Below are 24,489 nucleotides of genomic sequence, written 5' to 3' on the forward strand. Positions count from 1 at the left end.
AAGTGGCTAAATTTGCAGATGACACGAAATTGTTCAGGGTGGTGAAAGCCAGAGAGGATTGTGAGGCACTCCAAAGGGATCTGTCGAGGCTAGAAGAGTGGGCATCCATGTGGCAAATGAGGTTCAATGTAGCCAAGTGCAAAGTAATGCACATTGGAACCAAAAATCCAAAATATAAATACAAGTTGATGGGGTCTGAACTGGCGGAGACTGACCAAGAGAGAGATCTTGGAGTCATGATAGATAACTCACTAAAAACGTCAGCACAGTGTGCGACTGCCATAAAAAAAGCTAATGCTATGCTAGGGGTTATTAGGAAAGGGATTGAAAACAAATCAGCCGGTATCATAATGCCTCTGTATAAATCGATGGTGAGGCCTCATTTGGAGTACTGTGTACAGTTCTGGTCGCCACACCTTAAAAAAGATATCATAGCACTGGAAAAAGTACAGAGAAGGGCAACTAAAATGATTAAAGGGTTGGAACACTTTCCCTATGAGGAAAGATTGAGGCGCTTGGGGCTCTTTAGCCTGGAGAAAAGACGACTGAGGGGAGACATGATAGAGGTTTACAAGATAATGCACGGGTTAGAGAAGGTAGAGAAAGATGTGTTTTTCTCCCTTTCTCACAATACAAGAACTCGTGGGCACTCTATGAAATTATTCAGCAGTCGGGTTAGAACAGATAGAAGAAAATACTACTTTACACAAAGGGTGATAAACACATGGAATTCGTTGCCACAGGAGGTGGTGGCAGCTACAAGCATTGCCAGCTTCAAGAGGGGACTGGACAAATATATGGAGCAGAGGTCCATCAGTGGCTATTAGCCACAGGAGATAGATGGTATTCTCTTTGTGGGGAGGTGGTGCTCTGTTGTCTTGGTGCTGGAAGGAAGGCAGTGGGAGGGCTTCTGGTGTCCTGGCCTCACTGACAGTCCTTTAGATGGCACTGGATTTCTAGCCACTGTGTGTGACAGAATGTTGGACTGGATGGGCCACTGGCCTGATCCAACATGGCTTTGCTTATGTTCTTATGTTCTTATGTCCCACAGGCTGCTGACAGGTAGCATGGTAGGAAGAGGAAAGTACAGAAGACCCATTTGACATGGAAAGCTCCACTTATGGTCCTTTGGGTTCAACTATAGGTGTGTAAAGTGCCGTCAAGTCACACCCAATTTATGGCAGCCCCTGAAAAGAGGCTTTAAAAGAGAAATCGACAATACATAGAAACAGAGGTAGTTTGCCAGTGCCTTCCTCTGCAGACCCTTCCTTGGTGGTCTCCATCCAAGTTCTGATTGTGCTTAGCTTCCAAGATCTGACGAGATCAGGTGATACCATGCCACCTTCCCTCCCTTGGATTCAACCATAGTGATCAATAAATTAACTGAATATGTTTTTAAAAATTAATGTACACATTTCAGATGGAAGCAATCATTTCTGTACTAACACCAGAGAGAACAGTTTCATTACACACTAGGCATCCCAAATGCATCTTGTTATCAGCTCTGCTACATAGTAGCTTGTCCCATTATTATGGCATCTTTTTGAAATGTACTGTTTGCAAGACTAAGATTTTTATTCTTGTGAGAATACATTGAGAAAAAGCAGTAAAAAATGTATGAATGGTAGCTACATTCACCACTTATTCTTCACAAAGGGAAGTGAAGAATTTCATCAAGTTTAGGTAGAAGCATGGACCGCAGAACTCAAGACCTGAGGGAGAGATTCCAGAGCATATGGAGATCTTTTTCTGGAACAGTATGCAGTTTTTTAACCTGCTAGTGACTGTATTTACTGGATTTGGGAGCATACCCAATTTATGACTCCACCCAGGGTTTGAATTTGCTTATAGGAAAAATACTGGTATGTTGGCTTTCCTAACAGTTGCCCAAAGCAATTAACCTTCCCTGTAAGAATTAAACACATCATGTTGCCCACTCCCCGTGTTTGTACCTGAGGCAAGTTTTTGCCTTTCTCCATCTAATGAGATAACTACCATCCACACTCACATTTGAGATGACTGTTCCTAGCAGGAAGTCTTGACACTTCTCACTGTATCATTCTTCCAATAAAAAGAGTTCTGATACCTGCTCTTCTTCCCTGATGCTCATAGGATATGACATGCTACAATCTCTTAACACCCTTTTGTTTCAGGTCTAGCCATTCCCTTCTAAGAAGGAAATTGTTATTGCTATTGTTAAAATAAACAAGTGATTACTGGACCTATTTGTCTAAAGCCAGTTGTAAGCCTGTGCTTCCTTGCCTTTTAAGTAACTCTTCTGCTGGCTCTTCTTGTCCCAGGCCATTGAAGAAAAGCAGAGACCTACATCTTTGTGATCTATTTCAACATGCTCACCTGCACATTAATTGATACACAGATGCAAGATTCCACATAACCTAAGAGATGCCCCATTTGTAGAAATCTATCTTCCCCTTTATTATTATCCTCCTGTTTCCCAAATATATAACCCCTGTGGCATTTAAAATATAGTATCTTCCAGCAGTTTAAGCATCTTAAAAGGCTGAAACCTAAAAGGCATTAGGGACAGGTGTGAGATACAAACAGGGACCAAACCCAGGATTGCTTAATGGTTGTAACAAACACCGGTGCAGATATTAGTTTTCCACTAAATGAAGTGGACAAGAAAAAATCCATATGATGCAGGGGTTAGAGGATTGAGCAATGACTGGGGAGGCCCAGGGAACAGATTCTCATTCATTGTCAAAGCTGAGATCCATTACCAGTTCTTGGTTGAACCACCTCATAGGTGCATAGGATTGCTATGCACATAAGGAAAATACATTGCCCTGAACTTTTTGAACAAAGAGTAGAATAAAAATGTAATAAAAGGAAGGGACAGAGTTTCAGGTAAATTTCCTCCTTCGAAGGAGAAGGGTGGTTGGGCAATTGGAAAAGTGAATAATATTTTTCGTTTTCCAGTTCTGTGAAAGAAATGTACTACACGATGCAACCCCCCCCTTTTTTGTATGTTTTCTCTGAGAAGAAAACTTGGTCAAGCTGGCTTTAATTCTCGTTTTCCTTAACAGTCGATCCCACACACTGGAGTCATTTTGGGCATGGTTCTTCCACACACCTGCCTTCCCTTTAATTTTTTACAATTGTGGTTTATTTTGTTCTGCACATGCCTTAAGTAATCAGGATTCTCAAGTGAGTGTGTCGTCGCCATTGCTGGCATCATCAGTGATGTCACAACACACACACACTTATTTTTTGCACGTGCTTATAATATCAATATAAGGGTTTTATTTAAAAGATCAGCAATGAACACATGGGGAAATCTTTGTATGAGGAAGCCTAAAAGGGGAGCAGCTGCCTCCTCCTTACATACTTGAGCCACCCCCCCAGTCCAAACCAGAGAGCCCCACCCAGGCTGACTCACAGGTAGGAGGCAGAGGCCAGCACTGGGGCGGGGGGGGGCAAACTGACCTCTATTGGGTTGGAGCTTGGAGCAGCATGAGCTATGTGCTATGTGCTTTTCAAACCACACTGCTTTTTTATGGCACCAGAAGTGGCCAGCCCCCTTCCCCTTGGGCCACAAGGGTATTTGCATTTTTAAGAATCATCATTTTCATAGTCATTTATTGACCTACAGTTGTAACAATATACACAGCAGTTCCTCTGAATACCCAACTTTTATCTTTGCAGAGATATAAGGAAAAAGGGGTATCTCCGCAACAGAATAAGATAGAGACTTTTTTTTAAAAAAGTGAATGCTGGGAATTCAGAAAAACTGCTGCATATATTGTTACAACTGTACGTCAATAAATAACTATGAAAACGATGATTTTAAAAAAGGATAGAAAACAAAACCAGGACAGAGGAAGGAAGAGGGGGAGGAGTGGTTTGATAATGATGAATATCAAAGTAGTCTCATAAGAACCAAAAAGCCTGAAGTAAAAACTAAAGGCAAGAAAATGCATATGGAAATCAGGGGATAAACTGAAGCAGTATGGGGCCAGAACTGATGGGGGGGGGGGGGGGGGAACCATGCGGAAAACCCCTGAGTGTAGCCGAGGCCCCAACATGCAATATTTTTAGCTTCCATCTCTTGTACAGCATGGTTCTTTATAAATACCACACAATGAAATTACCAAAAACTTAAGTGGCATAGTAATTTTATTCATTTAGTATTAAAAATATAAAGCTCTTGTAGTTCTATGAAGGATAAGAAACTGTGTGAGTTCAAAGTGATTTATTTGATTTTCCACATAATCACAGTTATAGTTTTACAACAATAAGGAAGGTCTGATACTACTTACAAACAATGCATATTAAAATGATAGCACTCCTTTCTTCCCAACAGTTACAAAATGGGTCTTGAGCCTCCCAGAACAGAAGCTTCTTGTCAGCATGATGTTTCTTGATGTCTTTTAACAGTCTGCATTCAAGACCTAATTATAACAGTTTAATATAACTCAAGGCTTGGATTAAGTTCCTAGCAGGGGACAGGTACTCTATGCAACCTGAAATTGACTGCAGACTTATATTAATACTAATTTACACACTATGTACAATTTAGAGAATTAGCTCTTCCCCGCACTTGGTCCTGTTTCTACTACTCTTTTCCCTCCCTCAAATTTAATCTTATTATTGGTCACTTCCGCCCTCCGTTTTGATTATATACACAATTACTCATTTTGCAGGCAAGAAGTGATGATATTTTACAACGGAAACAGCAAAAATGCATGCTTAACTGCAGAAAATGCACAGCTTTATATGGAACAGCAAGTCAACATGTAGAGAGTCATTGTTTAAGTAGCAGCTGACTGAATCTCAGCTCATTTTTAAATCAAGAAACAAGAGGCTTCTGCTGCATGCAGTGCTTGATGGGAAAATCATTTGACAATGTTAGGCTTGAAGACTTCTTTTTAGCAATACAAGACATGTACATTATATTAGGATTACTTTTTTTTACATTGTTGTACATTTCATTCTTAACTTAAAAGGATTAAAACAAATATGTATTTGACTGTTGTCCCAGAAAAGATATTTTTGCGAGGCCTTTTAGTCTTTCCTTCATTCAATAGTATACTAGTGTTGCCTAGCCTCACTATTAAATGACAAGACAGACATATGGTTCAATGGTGCTTTGTGCTGGTTTTTAATCAATAAGAAAATCCTAACAAAAGTTGTTCAATATCTATTCTTGCTCCATGCTAGAAAATGTATTTTCTCCAACAGCAGAGACATTGATAACGCTCACTTCCATTTCTTACTGGCAATCTAAGAGGTATTCTGATACATGAGACTGCTCTCCGAAAAAATAATGAAGTTCTGAAATTGGTCACAACAGGACATATTGGTTGAAAATAATTATAGAAAGAGAGAATAGGGATAAAGTCTTAGATACAGTTGGATTGCTCTTATATGTTCCAGAGACATATACAATAAGACAGACTTTTCTACACAATCTGAGTCTTAGTATATGACTAGGGAGCATCTATGCGTAAATATCTGATATAAGCATGTGTAATGTAACAGCATAGGCACATCTTTCATAGAGTTACCTGTGCTATCCAAATGAGCAGTATAAATGGATATGCAACATATATCTTTAAAAATTAGGTGCTATAGAATATTAATGTGTTAAATAGAAAATAAAATTACTTTCCAGTGCATGTGCCTTGAACTCATTATGTAGAACATTTAATGCAAAACAAAGAAAGAAAAAAAGCCCACCCCTGCCTCATCTTTTCTGGAACAACTTATAAATTACAGTTAGACTCTGTTATTGGTACAAAGGTCTGAAGAAAAGCTTACATATTTAAATATGTTATCACTTTACTTCAACTAATATCAACAGTAACACTGATATATTTTGCAAATATACAATACGTAGAGTGTAGCCTCAACTCTATTAACATTAGATGACATGCAGACAGTTCTATTATCCCTTATAAGAACAAGATTTTTTAACTGCAAGGAACAGAGCCTCAGAGGGGCTGAGATTAGCCCTCTTAAGGTAAGCTGCACAATTTAGAACAGCCGGTATGACCATTAAAATTTACTTTCATTTAAGGTGAAGTTAATTTATAGGAAACCAAACAGAAAATAGTATTGCACACATGAAAAATAGTAGACACACTTAAACAAAAGGCTAAACTCTAGGTGGTTGTTTTTGCTTTATGCAAATTATAGTTTTGCTGGTACTCATGATATAATCCATAATATGAAAGAGAGGGGGAGAAAAACTAAGCTGGAGATACTAGGAATAATCCAATACAGAAAAGTCATCTTCACACATCATTTTTACATTCAGAAGCAGCAATACATTTTGTTGTTTTACCCATCTCTCACTGGAACTTTTTTCTTCTTCCTTTAAGCTATATTCACAATTCAGCTGGTGCAGTTCTGCAGTTCCTTTTTTTCCTGTCATTTAGATGTACAATCCTTGTGACTGATGTGGCTCAAAATGCTGAAACTACAAAGTATGCTCCATGTATAATTTTTTTTTAGAAAATAGAATTTGGGAATTAAAAAAATCTCATATGGACTTGCAAATGACTTGATTACAACACATAAGCAACAACAGCACAGTTGGATTTTACGTGATGTCTTGCGACTAACTGGACCATGACGGTTTGAGCATAGACTCAGCCTGCTGAGTGCTGGGTAAAACTAACAAAAATGTGATGAGAATAATGGTGAGAAAATCCTGCCACTAGCACATGGCTACATGGAATTACAGTTATAAAAATCTATACTTAATACTAGACTAAACCTTCAAGTTTCAGAGTGCTTCCCTATGGGGGGAAAAATCTGAACTGCAGGATAATTTAATTGGGATAAAGAGAGGAAGTTATGTTAAAGAGGCAATGGATGGATGTATCTCATTTTAAGGACTGAGATGAATGTTTATGCAGTGTTATGCAAGTACCTTTCACTTAATTCTTCTTGTGTATTTTATTAAAATATATATGAATATAAAAGAAATATGGATTGTGTAAGTTCACAGTTATCACAGCCTTTAAAGTGTCTAAGAATTCGAGTAACCAAAATTTAGAGGCAACTACAATTAAAGTTGTCTCATGTTGCTACTGTATAGTTACTGCATCTTAACTAGAGTTTGCTTACCTGAAATAGCAGAGCAGTTATAATACTAAGTATATTATCATGTTAATAAAATAAGGATTTATACAAAGAGATATTGGACTACAACAGCTAAATGCTATGGTGCTTGGCACGTTTTGCAGTGATTGCTTAAAGATTTATTTCCAAGTCCAGAGAACTTTTTAATGAGAACACTGAAATGCCTGGAATTTGTTCTAGTTTTTGGTCTACACTTTCTTACACTGTTCATCTATTATACTGTCCTTCTATCAGTAAGTGGAATTCCTGGTAAAGTATATATTGCTAGCTCTGTGAACTTTGCAAAAGTTTTGTTCTAAGCATAAACATTAACTATACAGTGTGTATATATATATATATATATATATATTTATATATTTATATTATATAAAGTTTACTTACGTATTTTCATCAACCATATGAGGTCTACTGTTTTTGCTCATTGACAATTAAGGAGCAAGAATGCAACACTTTTTTCTATTTCACTTTTCTCTTTTATTTTGAGTAGGTTATATTATCATTATGCATTTAAAATTGTCATGGGGATGAAAAAGAAGGTAGCTTAACATTTTCAGCAACCAGCATATTTTTCAAGGCTACTGGAGAAAAGGAAGGAGAAGGTTTTACAACTGAGTTCAACCATAAGACCAGCACTGATCAGGCTAATATTAATTGTTCTATTGAATCCTTAAGGCCAAAGGAGTCAAATAAGTTTCTTCTGGCTTGGATTTTTTTAGAATCCAGTTTTATAGGCTGCTTCTGCTTCCTGTAAGTGTCTTTATAGTTACATCTAGAGCTACAGTTACTGGCAGGATAGTTTGTTTCTAGACTATTGTGCTGATGCCACTGTGTTTGGACTTAGTGCTGGTTGAAGTAGAAGGGGGAACTGGCTGACCGTGGTGATGCGAAGCATGGGAAGAGTGTGCAGGGTGAGGAGGGGGCAATGGAGGATGGGGAGCATGGGAATGCTGTGCATGGGAGTGAGACAAGTAAGAATGTTGGGAATGAGCAACGTGCTGGGAATGTGGTACATGATGGTACTGGTGTGAATGTTGGATATGCTGGGGTGGGTGATAGTGGTGGTGGTGATGATAAGGGGGTGGATTCTGCATATGGCAATACTGAGAATGGTGGGCATGCACTTGTGCCTGGGTCTGCCCTTCAACTGACCCTGAGTGGTGCATTGCAGAAGAATGCTGTGCGTGCTGTTGATGTGAAATTATGGGGGGGTGCTGAGGCTGTTGTGATGGGCCAGGTGCTAGATGACCTTGGGAAGGCTTCCCCCTTTTACTACCAAATAAGGACCCTAGTAGTGAGGAAGAATTAGGCATAGTCTGGTGAGGGCGAGATGGACACTCTCGGGTTGATGTAGCTCTTCGGCGCATATGAGGACTGCTAATGATGGACCCCTAAAAAGAAATTAATAGAAATAAAAATTAAAAAAAATCTTTAAAATATGTGTAAAAAAAAGTTCACAGCGACCATTATGTTCCTTAAAAGCTCATATGGATTATTTGCTATATGGAAATCACCTCTCTCACTCTCTCTCTCTCTCTGCTAATTTTGCTTTTCAAGGCATAGCTGGGGAATATATATGTCCAATTACATTTGTTTTCAATGGAAATATTAAACAAGAAAAGAGTCATTAATAATCAGTGTGCTAATACCGTTGAGATTTTATTTTATATTTATTGCTTTTTCATTTAAAAAATATTATACTCTTGCAGTTTATTGTCCCCCTCTAGGGAAAACATACAAATACATGAATAAAAATGAAATAATTATCACAGGGTTACTATTCAGATTTTATGCTTTATTTTTCTCTAAGCTTAAATTTAAAAATAATTTTTGAATTGTAGAATGGAAGAGTTCTATAGCTAACAGACTGAAACTAGGCCTGTGTCATTCTTTCAGTATGCTTTCTGTATTGTATTCATATCCTAAACTATAACTCAGAATTCCTGATTATTGAGCCTTCAGCTTTCTAGTTAGTTTGTGGAGGCTTTGTTTTCAATACTGACAACTACTGGGCGCAGCAATGGTGAGGTATCATGTACTATATGTAAACTGTAGTCTATCTAATTCAAACACACACACACACACACACACACACACACAGAAACACACACAAAGAAACCTGCAGGCTGAATTCAAAGACATGAACAGTATATAAATGGTTTGAAGATGAATGAAATCTCATGAAATCCACATTGAATTCATCCGTCTTATTTGTTTTCTCCTCCCATGCCCTATCTATGCAATTCCATGGTGTCATGACTGCATACATTTTGCAATTTAACTAGAAAATAAGCAACATGAATGGCTGAGCATGGAGTCAACAGTTTGAGTTAACTATCATACAGCACAAACAGTGTACTGTATAACAAAGAGCCCTTTGGGCCTTTAAGCAGGAACCAGACTTAAATGGTGGCAGGAGGACACATTATATTCATTTAACCATGCTTGCAGGAACAGAGGGCAACATAGGTTAGCTGAAATTAAAAAAGCAAAAAACAAATGGTGCTTGATCTAAGCAAGCTGGAAGTAGTGTTTTTATTTTTAAAATGTACTAAAAATACAGAGAATAGCCTTGGCATGCATTTTATTTGAGGCAGGCAGGTTATATGTTAGGAGAAAAAGAGCAAAAAATGTATATAAAAGAAAGGTTTGAAATGCACATCACATCCAGCTAGACATCAGTAACTTCCTACTTACTTCCATATTGCTGTCTAGCGATCCTGCACTGCTGCGACGCCCACGCTTGCCTGCCCAGGACATGCAATACCACAGATTAGAGACTGAGACAAGACCTGGGTGACAAACAGCCGCCTTCTCTGATTCACTGCTAAGGGAGCTCTGAAACCTGACTATACATGTCGGGACATTACAGGAACTATATCTGTAGAAGCATACACTTAAGGTGTAATCACATTCCACTGTATTGTGGAAACTCCCACTGATTTTAATGGATCATACTGGCTACTAGGTTAAATTACATTCATGACTTCAGTGCATGGGGGTGGGTGGGTGGGTGGGTGGGTGGGGGTTATTCAGTATTTTGGAATTCTCCTTAATGAACTATAAAATGCATATTGCACTTAAATCGGTAGAATGTCTATAATGTATACCATATGCAATATTTACAATAAATCTTGCATTTAGCAGCAAGATACTATTCATGGTTGGCTAAGATTTTATATAGTTACTATAGATTTTTTTAAAATGTATTATTCAAATATAATTTTAAAATATTTTAGGTACACTTAAGATCCTACAAGGATGGCACAGGCCATCTTCCTCCTTTCAAAATTATATTAAAGTAAAATTACTGAATCTCACATATGTATAGTGGATTTCATATACCTCCTTTCATGATAAATATAAAGAAAACAAAACTTAATTTTATATATAACATTTAAACTTGATCACTGGATTTATGTTTGTTAATTGTGCAGTGCATACACATTTTATATGTCCAGAACAGCATACTATTTGTTACTTTGGGTCCTAGTTTTCTAAAAATGGGTGCCAGATCAGATGCCACATCTCACATGCAGACTTGTAGATTGGTAGTTCAGTTACCCACATAATATATTCTGGCATGAATATGACAAGATGAGTTCTCAAATACAAAATGATGCACCCATATTTAGAAAACTTGTTTTAAGAACTTATATCAATATAATAGCTGATCAACTTTGTTTTGTTTAATTTTAACTTCTGTATAGAACAAGAATAAATGTTTTTTGTACTAACAAACAAGATGCTGCAATAAAAGAAAACTGCTCCAGAGTGATTGTGAAACTACAACTTTGACTGCAATGTAACTATTAAACTTGTTGTTTTATGGAGATTCTGTTTTCTAATTCACATGTTCCTTAAAATTTCCCTTGCAATACTCAAGCATCTGTCTCAATGCTCTAATACTATGAATAGCTGCTTTCCTAAGGTGAAAAGGAATGAAACACCTGCTGTCTATATTGCCTTCATCCTATCACAGAGGAGTGTATATTTACTAGACATTTACAAAATTAAACAAATCGCATGGCAGCAATGGTTTGCTTTTCCTCACTACTCTTGAAAGCTGACTTCAAACATCCACTGAACACAATTTCATAAAGGAAGGGTTTCAGTTCTTGGGTTTAGTTCTCATGTAACTTACATGAGGAGCATGTACTAATCCATTCTTGACATCGAGAAGAATGGAATGTTACCTTTCCCTCAGGGCCCAACTACACCATATGCTATTTCCCATTTCATATATGTATACATGAACGGCTGTTTGACTAGACCCAGGGTAGATCTGGGGACAGTATATATAGTTGTAGCTAGCTCCTCAGTGACAAAAGACCTCATTTGCTCTGGCAACTGACAGTTTTCTGCTTTGAACTCTCAGAGGAAAGCAGGAATCTCCAAGTAAATGAACTGCTGGTTGTTGTGGGTTTTCCGGGCTGTATTGCGGTGGTCTTGGCATTGTAGTTCCTGACATTTCGCCAGCAGCTGTGGCTGGCATCTTCAGAGGTGTAGCACCAGAGCTACCACAGATGCCAGCCACAGCTGCTGGCGAAACGTCAGGAACTACAATGCCAAGACCACCGCAATACAGCCCGGAAAACCCACAACAACCATCGTTCTCCGGCCGTGAAAGCCTTCGACAATACATAAATGAACTGCTGTCGGGCCCAGATTTAGAGGTCTGAAGGGTTTGTTTCTAGAGTCTCAGTCAAATGTCCGAACAGTGAAATGGATCAAAAAGGACCAAAAATGGGCTTGTGCCTGCCCAAAGCCTCTCCACTACCTGTGGTTTAAAGTAACTCCAGTCCACAGCAAGATTAGTTACTGCAACTTATTCCCTAGTCCTTCATTCATCTTAGGCTAAGTTAGTTCCTTGACCTGCAATCCTCAAAGACATTTTCTGGAATAAATATATTGTCAGCTCTGCTACAACCCATACTGTTATATTCAAATGATTAACTGCCATGGTATAAATGCATGTGTTCTTGTAAAACTGAACAACCAATTTGTGCAGCATATTCTACTTCATCTGAAATAGCTCTGAAATAACTGTTTTATCACATTTCCGATCACTATAAAGTATGAATTCCAGAGATCTTCAAGAAACTCTTTGTAATAGAGAGCTAGTATAGTGGAGAGAAGGAAAGAAAGCCCCGATTTAACTCTTGCATTTATCATGAAAGCACTAGGTAGTCTTAGGCAGGCTACTTAGCTTAAACTCATTGCCTCAAGCTGTGATGCCTGTCCTGGGATAATAATACTGACCTGTCTTACAAGATTCTTTTAACGATTATGAGACAAATACTTTGAACACTTAGAATAATAGAATCATAGGGTAGGAAGGGACCCATAGGGTCATCTAGTCCAACCCCAAGTACAATGCAGGAAATTCACATCAACCCACCCAACTGCCCCAGTGACCCCTGCAAATATTATTATCCCTATACAGATGGGGTTGAGAGGAGCTGCTCACCTGTAGCTCATAGCAGTAACGGGAATCGAACCAGGAAATCGCTGCATCACAACCTAAACACTTAACCACTATGCTACAGCGATTCCTTCACAGACAGTAAGTAACTATAAGGCATTTAATGCATAGCCTACTGAATCTTGTCTTCTGGAAAAATTTAGTAAGTGATGATTTGATAATGTACAATTCTTAAAGAACTTGCACTTACATAGGAAGAGTCAGCCCTAGAGCCCTTGTTCAGCACCAGCACCTATTGGCTATTTATTTCTGCCACCTGCATTATAAGGGAGACCAAGTTAGCATTTATGGAACAACTGGATAGTACTCCCATGGAATTTAATCATCCCTTGTTCAGATCCACTTACATTTCCATTCTCTTGGATTTGGTTCCATTTCTGACACTAAGTTGAGACAAAACTGTTAATGAAATTGCTCAATCACTTTGAACTACCTTGGAATGTGCGAATCTGGTCCTGAAAGTCTGAAGATCCCCTTGACCCATATCTGATGCAGCATAAGGAGCTGCTGTTAAAACGGGAAATTGTGAAAATCTGAGGCATTTTCAAACTTGTTTAGGTGTGGCCATCTTTAAACCCAGCTCTTATTTGCATATGTGAATACCACATCTTTCAGAACCATCAGAATAAATTTCAGTTCCCCTAACACTCTATCATAACTCCTTCACACAATGAGTAGATGACTTGTGGAACTCACTGCCAAGAGACAGACATTGGAAACAGGAGAACTATAAATCTCCCAAACAATCTTTTCTTCTTTAGGGAATTCCTGGAACATTTGGTCTGTGACTTCCTGTCTCAAATGAGAGCAGAAGCTTAATAAGCCCCAAAGAATCATAAAATCATTCAATTAGCTAACATGATACAGACTGAGCTAATATCTGAATATAGCCTAATACAACAATCAGATTTAGATTTCAATAAGGGAGAACCTATAGTACCTTTGACACCATGTGATACATTGGATCTAGAGATGACAGAGTTATCTGGATTTCAGCCTCCTATTCAACTGCTCTTAAGTAAACAGAATATTCTGGATATTAGATTACTTTCAAGAGGCACTGAAACAACAACAGATTCAATTTCAAAGAATAATTTCTCTGCAAATTTTCAAAATTGACTATTAGAGTCCAGAAAGAGAAGCATCTAAACTGTGTTTCATGGAATGTAACAGGTTGGGCTAACAAGATCCAAGATCCCACTTTTAATCAATGTATAGAAGGCTTTGATATTATTTGAGTTCAAGAGACTTGGTTGACTTTTAATTTGATCTTAAATGGGTATACTTCATATGCTCATAATGCTATTCCATCAGAAAATAGAGGACAGTTGAGTGGAGGTTTGGCCTGTTTGATACATCACCAAAATGTTCTGTAATACTTTTGCAACCCTTATGTTCCTTGGCAATGGCATGTTTTCTGACTTTTAAAAAAGTTGTAGTTTTGCTAATTAACTTTTATTTTCCTCCTTGATTTCTTCCTTTTATTATAAAGATTGGTATGAACTGGATTTACTGGATTTTGAGGTTAACTTTCCCAATGTAAAGATCATGCTGCCAGGTGATTTTAATGTTTGGATTGGTATACGCAAATGCAATGATGATATCAGTATGGATCTCCATACTTTGACCACAAGATCAAAAGATTCCTTGACCATTAAATCTGGTAAGATCTGACCAATTAATCAGTTAATTAGGAATTTAGATTTAGTATTACTGAGTGGTAATGTTGATGGTGATAAATTTAGTGAATTTACTTATTTTACTAGTATACTGGAATTTAGGAATAAAATACTTGCTGGCCAAAATGATGATGATGCTCCGGCCTTATATGATGAATTGATGAAATATTTGAGATCATTTCTAATTAAGACAACTAAGATAGCTCAAAATAAGGACAGGTCGAATAATTCCTGGTATGATAAGGAATGTTTGAATATGAAAAGAAAACTTAAGATATATTCTTAGAAAATATAGGTATACTCCAAATAAATATCTCCCCAAAGTCTTTTTTGAACTTTTTAATAGTTATAAACGACTGCTTAAGAAACAAAAAACTTGCCTTGTATAAAAAGTTATGGCATAAATTGGCTTTGGCATTCGTTCAAAAGGATATGACAAAAGGATATGACAAATTTTTGGGAATTGTTAACCAATCTTGATGGGAGAGTTAGATATGAACTAGATTCTTCTATATCAAAGGATACCTGGGATAAACATTTTTTAAGCTGTTTTATGATACAGGGCACAATGATGAGCTTTTCGAAATGCCTATGACAAACTATTAGACCCTGTACCTACTTGGTCATCTGCCACTCCTAATAAAATAAAATCTTTAAGAGCTACGATCAAGAGCAGCAAGGCCCCTGGAGAAAGTCTTATTCCTCCTGATATCCTTAAGGTCTTTCAAGAATGGTGGATACCAGTTCTTGCTCTTCAATTTACACGTATTGATAGAACTGGTAAGATTCCTAAAGAATGGACAGCATCTATTATTGTACCTATATACAAGAAGTGTGTGTGTGTGGGGGGGGGGGGGGGAGATCCATCTAATTGCAGACCAATTTCTCTTCTTGATGTTATAGGGAAATTCTATGCCAGGCATCTTTATACAAGGTTGGAGGAATGGGTGACTGCAAAGACTTTACTGGCACCAGAGCAAATAGGATTTAGGCAGGGATGCTCAACTTTAGATCACTGTTTTCTATTACAGCTTTATATAAATAAATATGTGCACAAACAATCTAGACAATTTTATGTTGCCTTTACAGATCTCAAAGTGGCATTTGACTTAATTTCAAGGCAGCACCTCTGTATGAAATTGTGCAAGCTTGGAATAGAAAATAGGATATTGGAGGGAATAAATGGACTCTAATACTTCATTAAAAGTTAAACTAGGCTTACACAGACAGCTGATTCAGTTAAAACTTCAAAAGGGTTATAGTTTAGCACCAAGGTTATAGTTTAGCATCATTACTTTTCAATCTCTATATAAATGATTTGGTGGATTCTCTTAGGGGCTCATTTCTTCCAGTAAGGCTTGGCAGTAAGGCCACTTCTTTCCTTCTACATGCAGATGATACATTACTGATTGCATAGACACAAGTTGGTCTCAGAAGATTGTTAAATCAATTTAGCCTATATTGTAAGAGGAATTTACTCCAGGTCAACTATGCAAAACGAAAGATTATGGTCTTCAGCAAGCAGGTGCAGAGACAAAGATGGACAATGGATGGCAACTTATTAGAACAAGTGACTTCCTTTAATTATTTTTCATCAGTCAGGATCCTGGACAACACATATTGACTTAACTAGACAGAAACGTAATAAAGTATTATCTGGCTTATACAAATTGTATAGAACAGGAGGTGGTTCATTAGAACCGCCCATTCTGAAATGAAATCCTGCCCTCAAATTATAGTTGACTTATGGCGACCCCTGGTGGGGTTTTCATGGCAAGAGACTAACAGAGGCAGTTTGCCATTGCAAGCCTCTCAAACCCTCATCTTTGTTGGAGGTCTCCCATCCACTTACTAACCTAGGCCAAACCTGCTTAGCTTCTGAGATAAGGCTCACCTGGGCTATCCAGGTCAGGTCACCCCCCCCCCCCGCCACTCTAGAAATCTTTATCTAAATTACTCCCTCAAATGATGTATGGTGCTCCAATCTGGGGATTTGGAAATCTATACCCATTAGAAGTTATACAAAATAAATTTACACGTATGTTGCTGGAGTTCCTAATTCCACATCATCAGTTATAGTGAGATCAGAGTTGGCTTTACCACCAATATCGATAACAGCATAGCTTCTAGTAACAATGGCATATGAAGAGATGAAAGATATATCATGGAGATCACATGAACTGTCTTTACTGGCTAAACTAGGATTATCTAAAGAATATTTAAAGGGTTTTGATCACATAGTTGCTAGATGTTTAATTAAACAAAGATTATTGGACCTAAGTTCACAAGTTGATCATGGGTTACTCAAGGGTTACCATGAGTTCAGCCACTTTATATAAACATCATATCTTTTCCTATAGTTTGCTCAATTTACCTTAATGACCTAATAGTTATAGAATATAGATAGACATTTACTAGGGCTTGGATGGATATATTACAATTAGCAGTAGAGAAGGGCTGCCATAATAAGATGCCATTTGAGGATTGACTGTGCTTCTGTGACCACAAATCCACTGAAGATCTGGCTCATGTTATGTTTTGATGTCCAAGATTTGTTACTGTTCGGGAGAAGTACCTTAGAAATATTTTACAATGTTTGCCAGGGAGATCAGAGAAAAATAAATTAGTTGTGTTACTGGCAGATAAGGGCAAACTTTGCAAATGGCAAAGTTTGTAGCATCAGTTACGAAGATACAGTTAAGATTATTGAAGTAAATTATATTTATAAATACATTAATAAGTTTCTTTTGGTAGGATTTATTATATCATATATGCTTGCATGAATTCTATGGATTTAGACTTATTGACAGGGTTAACTTGTATTATTGTTTCATTGATCAGTTTATGTGATGCAGCTGACCCTGCTTTGTTTCTGATATCTAATTAGATTGGGCTAGACTGGGCTTTCCAGGTCATGGCCCAGGAAACTTGCATCTTCCTAATACAAGTTTTCCAAGTGGAAGAAACAGTGGTTCCCCCAGGTCATTTCAGATCATGGAAATGGCATGGAACATTTCATATCCTGCCACCAAATTAGGCTCCCATGCATCTGAGAATTTCCTGGTTCACTTTTGCTTGACCAGATTTGGGGTTGACACAAGGCAGATCCATAAACATTGTAATGTGTAGCTAGGTTCTGGAATGGATAAGTAGAGACAGAGGAAAGAGAATGAATCATCAGGACTGTTGAATAAGGTTATGTGTATGTGTTCTTTAGTTTGGTTATGCATACTTTTCAGTATGCTTATGCATAACCAAATGCAATTGCAATTGGATGAGAGGAGCTGGAGCTGGATGAAAATCTGAACATGGGTAGAGACTAAGAGGAAAATTTTGTAAGTGAAATGACATCTGTAGTGAAGTTTTGTGTTAGAAGTAAATAATATTTCCAAAGATTTTTCCTGCAGGCGATGAATGTATATGTCATTATAAATAGTGCAAGGATTTAACTGCACTATTTCTAAATCAAGGAATGTTGTGCAATACACTATAAGCACAGACCAAACTCATGCGAGAACATTTTAATCTTCCAGGACATTCCATTGCAGCTCTAAAAGTGTCTGAAAGTTCATACTCTACCACAAATTTTGTTAGTCTTAGATGCTACTGGACTCTTGCTCTTTTCTATTGCTACTGAAAGACTAACACGGCTACCCATCTTGATCGAAAAGTGGCTGTCCTCAAGAGAAGCTTCAAGGAGAGATTACACAATATGAGATTGCTGAAATGGAGTTTATTCACAAATTCAGAACAATGGACATCTCCTCCTGGAAGGGGAGGAGCTGAAGAGACACTTAGTATTGTTATATCCTAAGAATCCTTTTAGTATTGTTGTTTTCCTGTTTTTATTGATTTTAAACTGTTCACCGCCCAGAGCCCCTGAGGATGGGCGGTATATAAATTGAAATATAAATAAATAAAAAATAAAATATCACTACAGATGCCAATTTCTGCTCTAATCAAGTTGCATTGTACCTTTACATCCTGATACTCTCCCTTGTAACACCCCACCCATCTTGGCTGGGATAATAAGGCTCAGGGATCTCCATTCCTACTCATGTCTGAAGAAGGGCACTCTGACTCTGGAAAGTGGTATCCTCTGAAAATCTTGTTGGTCTCTAAAGTGCCACCGGACTCAAATACTGCTGTGCCACAACTCTTATTACACAGCAGTGATTTTACTGTCTTTTAGAAACAACACGGTTGTGGTGTCCTAGAGAACTGAGGTTTTTTTCCAAAGGTGACCAAAAGGAATGTTTAAACTTGCAACATAGTCATTGTGCTCTTTGAAAACCTCCACATATGTATCTAGCATGTTTCAGTGTTTCATTGATACACCGATAAAGCTGAAGTTGGTTCCCAGTTCCTTATTTGCAAATCCAAACACAAATACTGAGGAAAATTGAAAAGCTTTGTATCCCAAAACAAGTTTCAAGGAACTTGAAGGATCATGCATCTCCATGTTCAGGGGACTCTGCCCTCCAAGTGGACCTATGATGGGTCCTGCTGCAAAGCCCAGTTCTTGTGCTAACTGCTTTAACGTATGGTGCCCCCAGAACAAATACACAGGCAGCAATGATGAGAAACTGTACCCCAAAACAATCTTTGGATCACCCCAAATCACAAAGACCCACACTCCAGAGACTGTCCTCTACAAGAAGACATACGCTGGTGCCAATCCAAAGATTGGTTCTGGAACTAAGAGTTCCTATTTCAGCTGTCTCCTAGAAACTTGTACTGAGAAACATGAATAAGGGACTGGAACAGCTACATGCCCTTGGCACCCCAAAATGAGGCTTACTCCACCACATATTATAAAACCCTGCAGTTAGGGGAATGAGCTAGCTAGCTAGTTCTTGTGCTAGCTGCTCCGAAGTGGGCTGCCCCCAGGAGAAATACACAGGCAGAAAGGGGGAAGGCTGCATCCTAAAACAGTCTTTGGTTCACTTCAAATCACACAGCCCCACACTCTAGAGACTGTCTCCTACAAGAACTCATGCACTGGTGCCAATTCAAGAACTGGAGCTAAGAGAAAATCATGAAGCCCCCACCCTCCAGGTGGACCTGTGCTGCTTCCTCCTCCTCCAAAGCCCAGTTCTTGCTGGGTGACCCTGGGAAAGGCACACACTCTCAGCCTAACCCAACCAGGGTTGTTATAGGGATAAAATGGAGGAGAGGTGTACAATGTGAGCTGCTTTGCATTCCCATCGGGGAGATAGGCAGGCACATAGACAACTCTGGCAAAAGGTACCAGATATGTCACATAAGAAGGTGGTGGATCTGACCAGTGGATCATCTAGTCTAGCATCCTATTGTCAGGTCTGCACCCCTCCATGCCATTATTTTCAGCTGATGTGTTGCCATGAACCATTGTACTGTGCTGAACCATTGTTCTATGCTGTGCCTTGATATCATATTGCCGATGCCATAACTTGCCTTGCATTCACAGGCCTGCTGTATCCAGAGTGTCTTATCTCTTGTGCTTTGAAGCTCAGTGTCTCTGACCTTGCAAACCTGCTAGTTTCTCAGGGGAAAGAAGAATACCGTGTTTCATTCTTAATCTGTTGCCTCTCTCCTTTGTCTAGACAAAGCATGTAAACTATTTAGGGAGTTCTCAGAACTTCGTGCCGAAAGTTATGTTTTCCTGTTGGGAGGGGGAATGTGTACATGGGGCCTATAAGAACTATAGCTGTTACAGATTTTGTTATTCCTGTCAACTTTCTGATCAACCTGCGGACATATCTATGAACATGAATTGATTCCTTGAATAAAGCCTTTTCAACCAAGACCATGGAGTGCTTGCTGTGAGGGTACAGGGATCTGTCTGCCATAGTCTGTCATCCATAGACCTGACACCTATCTCACACGGCAACCAACCAGTTGTTCTGGCCAACAATAGAACACAGAGGCCAACATCCTGCGATGTTGCCTCCTGGCTCTGGTATTCAGAGGTTGACTGCCTCTGAATGTGGAGGTTCCCTTTAATCACTGTGGCTAGTAGCTGCTGATAGACCTATCCTCCATGAATATGTCTAATCCCCCTTTAAAGCCACCTGTACAGTTGCACACGCTTGTACCTCTTCTGATGTTATATTAAACAATTTTTCAATTTCTGTTTCAGAATCACTTTTGAAAATGCAGCAGTACACACCATCTGGATTCATGTTTATTTATCAATGGTATGCCATGTACGCAGATTATCACAGCTGCAGTCAAAAGTCTGTACAAAAACAGTGACCAATTTAATCCACGGAACTTTCCAGCTGAGATCACAATGCATAACATTAAGCATGTTACTAACCCAATATCCAATTTTTAATATATTATGAGGATGCAGTGTGGTGTAGTGGTTAGAGTGTAGGAACAGAACCTGAAGGATCCAGGTTCAGATCCTCACCTTGCCATAACACACTTTCATAGGCTTGCCAATCTACAAGTGGGGCAGGGAGATCTACTGAAATTACAAATGATCTCCAGATGACAGAGATCAGTTTGATCACAGATCAAATGGCTGCTTTGGAGGGTGGATCTCCAGGCTGCTTTGGAGGGAATTATATCCCGCTGATGTCCCTCCCCTCCCCAAATCCCACCCTCCCCAGGCTCCATCCCCAAAATCTCTAGGAATTTCCTAACCTGGAGTTGGCAACCCTACACTCTCAGCATAACTTACCTCACAGGGTTGTTGAGGACAAAATGGATGAGAAGAGAATGATGTAAGCTGCTCTGAGTCCCCATTGGGCAGAAAGGTAGGATATAAATGAAATAATTATTTTTTTAAAAAAAATATTCAAATGTATATGTAAGAAAAATCCCCATGTTTTTTTTCTTTCCTCATTAAGTCAAAACAAATTAGAAATGCAACTAATCCTTGTCTACTGTCAATCTTGATGTTAGTAGTGCTGTGCTAGTAATTAAAAACCCAAACAACCATTTTGCGACTGACATGTGACTTACATGTGAATTACTACACTATGGATTGAAGCAGGTATAGATAAGGGGGTCTGTACCATTTGTTCAAAGTTTACAGCTCCTGATACCTTTCCAGAAATTAACCAGAACCAGAAATTAACAGATAAAACACTGTATTAGTGATCAAATATAGTATTAACATTTTTGAAAATGAAAAGGATATAGCAGCTTTCAAGATAACATAGAGTTTTGCAAAAAGCAATGAAAAAGCCTATTTTAAACTAAGGAAGGTGCTGGTCCAAAGTTTTTATGTAAGATAAACTGAATCTGAAAATGGGTGCTTCACCAGGTAGTTTGAGGTGCCAGAAGTAGTGTTTGGACCTATCTTGCTTCTTACTCCAAAGCCTAGCTCCTGTTGGGTGACCTTGGGTCAGCCACATATGCTCAACCTGACCTACCTCACAAGGTTGTTGTTAGTATAAAATGGAGGAGAGGTAAAAATGTAAGTTGCTTTGGGTCCCCACTAGGGAGAAAGGCTGGGTATACCCTGACACAGTGAATCTGGTCACCTGGCTCCATGCCATGGTAACACTGAAATGTGATTATTGTAATGTAATTTACATAGGTCTTCCTTTGAATTCTACTCGGAGATTTGGTTTATTTTATTTATTTATAGTCCACCTTTCTCGCTGAGATCTAAGGTGGATTACAACAATTTGAGTGAAAATACAATATAATCAACAGCTGGGACATTCACTGAGCACACGATCCAGAGGAGTTAGCTGTGTTAGTCTGTAGTAGCAAAATCGAAAAGAGTCCAGTAGCACCTTTAAGACTAACCAACTTTACTGTAGCATAAGCTTTCGAGAATCACAGTTCTCTTCATCAGATGCAAAGAGAACTCGCATCTGATGAAGAGAACTGTGATTCTCGAAAGCTTATGCTACAGTAAAGTTGGTTAATCTTAAAGGTGCTACTGGACTCTTTTCGATTTCACTGAGCAAAGTACAATAATGAACAATAGTTAGGACATTCAGGGCAATAGATACAATATGGAACGTAAGGGGAGAGGTGGTCACCTTGAAGGGCTTTGAATGAGGAGGGGTAGCAAATACAGTTGAAGACAAAGTAAGGATACAGGATGATCTTGACAGGCTGGGAAACTGGGCTAAAACAAATAAAATGAATTTCAACAGAGATAAATGCAAAGTTCTGCATTTAGGCAGGAAAAATCAAATGCATAATTATAGGATGGAGGAGACTTGTCTTGGCAATAGTATGTGCAAAAGGGATCTAGGGGTCTTAGTAGACCATACACCGAACATGAGTCAGCAGTGTGATATGGTAGCTAAAATGGTAAATGTAGTTTTGGGCTGTATCAATAGAAGCATAGTGTCTAGATCTCGAGAAATGATGGTTTCAGTTTACTCTGCTCTGGTTAGACCTCACCTAGAGTATTGTGTTCATTTTTGGGCACCACAATTTAAGAAGGATATATGGTGGTTGTGGATTTTCCGGGCTGTATAGCCGTGGTCTTGGCATTGTAGTTCCTGACGTTTCGCCAGCAGCCTAACCAACTTTACTGAGGTAAAATCCACAACAACCATCGTTCTCCGGCCGTGAAAGCCTTCGACAATATATAAGAAGGATATAGACAAGATGGAACATGTCCAGAGGAGGGCAACAAAGATGGTGAGGGGTCTGGAGACCAAGTCCTATGAGGAAAGGTTGAAGGAGCTTGGAATGTTTCGCCTGGAGAGGAGACGACTGAGAGGTGATATGATAATTATTTTCAAGTACTTGAAGGGCCGTCATATAGAGGATGGCGTGGAGTTGGAACATGTCCCAACTCCATTGCCCCAGAAGGTTGGACCAGAACTAACAAGTTGAAATTAAGTCAAAAGAGTTTTCTGGAAACATTAGGAAGAACTTCCTGACAGAGCGATCCCTCAGTGGAACAGGCTTCCTCAGGAGGTGGTGGGCTCTTCTTCTTTGGAGGTTTTAAAGTGGAGGCTAGATGGCCATCTCTCAGCAGTGCTGATTCTGTGAACTTGGGCAGATCATGAGGAGGGCAGAATGGTGCTTAGTTCTCGTGGCCCTTCTTACATGCCCAGGGTAATGCTGATCGCCACCTTGGGGTCAGGCAGCAATTTTCCCCATGCCAGTTTAGCTAGGGATCCTGGAGGTGTTTTACCATCTTCTGGGCATGGAGCAGGGTTCACTGGGGCAGTGGGGGGGGGGTAGTTGTGAATTTCCTGCATTGTGCAGGGGGTTGGATTAGATGACCCTAGAGGTCCCTTCCAATGCTATGAGTCTATGTTTCTATGAATGTGATAGTCATGACCTTGAATCTAGCCTGGTAATTGATGGGAAACCAGTGGAGTGACTGCAGAATGGGAATGATACACAGGCTCTGTCTAGTTCCAGAGAGAAAATGAGCTGCAGTGTTCTGCTCCAACTGAAGTTTCTGAGTTGATTTTGAGGGAAGACCTATATAGAGTACATTACAGTAGTCTAGTCTTGATGTTACTGTGCCATAAATCCAGGTGACCAGATTGGCCATGTTTTTCTAGCAGCAGTGCTGTGTCTAGTATAACTCCTAGGCTCTTAACTGAGTCAGCCAGGGTCAACTGAACCCCAAAGGTCAGAAGCACAATATCCTTCAAGATTTTTGCTTTTCCAACCAGCATCATCTCTGTCTTGTCAGGGTTCAGTTTCAATTTGTTTGCTTTCAGCCAACTGATTACAGCAGTCTAGCAGTGACTCTGTACCTCTACTGCATCACCAGGGGATTTGGATAATGAAATATAGAGTAGGGGTATCATCTGCATCTTGATGGCATCCAATTCCTTACTACATAAGAGTTCTCCTAAAGGCTTTACATAGAAGTTGAATAACATGGGGAGTAAGATTGAGCCTTGTGGAATTCCACATGATAATTCCCACTCTGAGGATAGCTGGCCTCCAACAGCAACCATCTAAGCCTGTCACATGAGGAGGAATTTAAACCAGTCCAAGGAACATTCCCTGATACCCACTTCTGCCTCTAAATGCTTCAACAGTATTGCATGGTCTACTGTATCAAAGGCTGTACATAGATCCAGGAAGAGAAACAGTGAACCATGGCCTTTGTCTTCATTCAAGTAGAGGTCGTCAACTAGAGCCACTAGAGCTGTCTCCGTCCCATAGCATGGCCTAAAATCAGACTGAAAACATCCAGAGCACAAGAGTTTTCCAGGAAGGCCTAGAGTTGGTCAGCTATGGCTCTTTCAACCATTTTGCTCAGAAAGGGCAGATTAGAGCCTAAGT

At 39.1% G+C, this 24,489-nt stretch overlaps 1 protein-coding gene across 3 annotated transcripts in view; it reads right to left on the reverse strand.

The window, feature by feature from the left end:
* Positions 1-4,198: 4,198 nt before the first annotated feature.
* The window catches only part of IQSEC1 (IQ motif and Sec7 domain ArfGEF 1), a 166,437-nt gene continuing 146,146 nt past the window's right edge, over positions 4,199-24,489 (reverse strand). For 2 of the 3 annotated variants that reach the window (XM_054977287.1, XM_054977288.1), the window contains exons 13-14: positions 9,805-9,854; positions 4,199-8,498 (exon numbers count right to left, since the gene is read on the reverse strand). In XM_054977287.1, the coding sequence (XP_054833262.1) occupies positions 7,914-8,498; positions 9,805-9,854 (635 nt within the window). In that variant the 3' untranslated portion in view covers positions 4,199-7,913. The remainder of the gene's footprint in view (positions 8,499-9,804; positions 9,855-24,489) is intronic. The other variant, XM_054977289.1, reaches the window with a different exon arrangement.

Source organism: Eublepharis macularius, chromosome 4 (genome assembly GCF_028583425.1).
Source record: "Eublepharis macularius isolate TG4126 chromosome 4, MPM_Emac_v1.0, whole genome shotgun sequence".
NCBI lineage: Eukaryota > Metazoa > Chordata > Lepidosauria > Squamata > Eublepharidae > Eublepharis > Eublepharis macularius.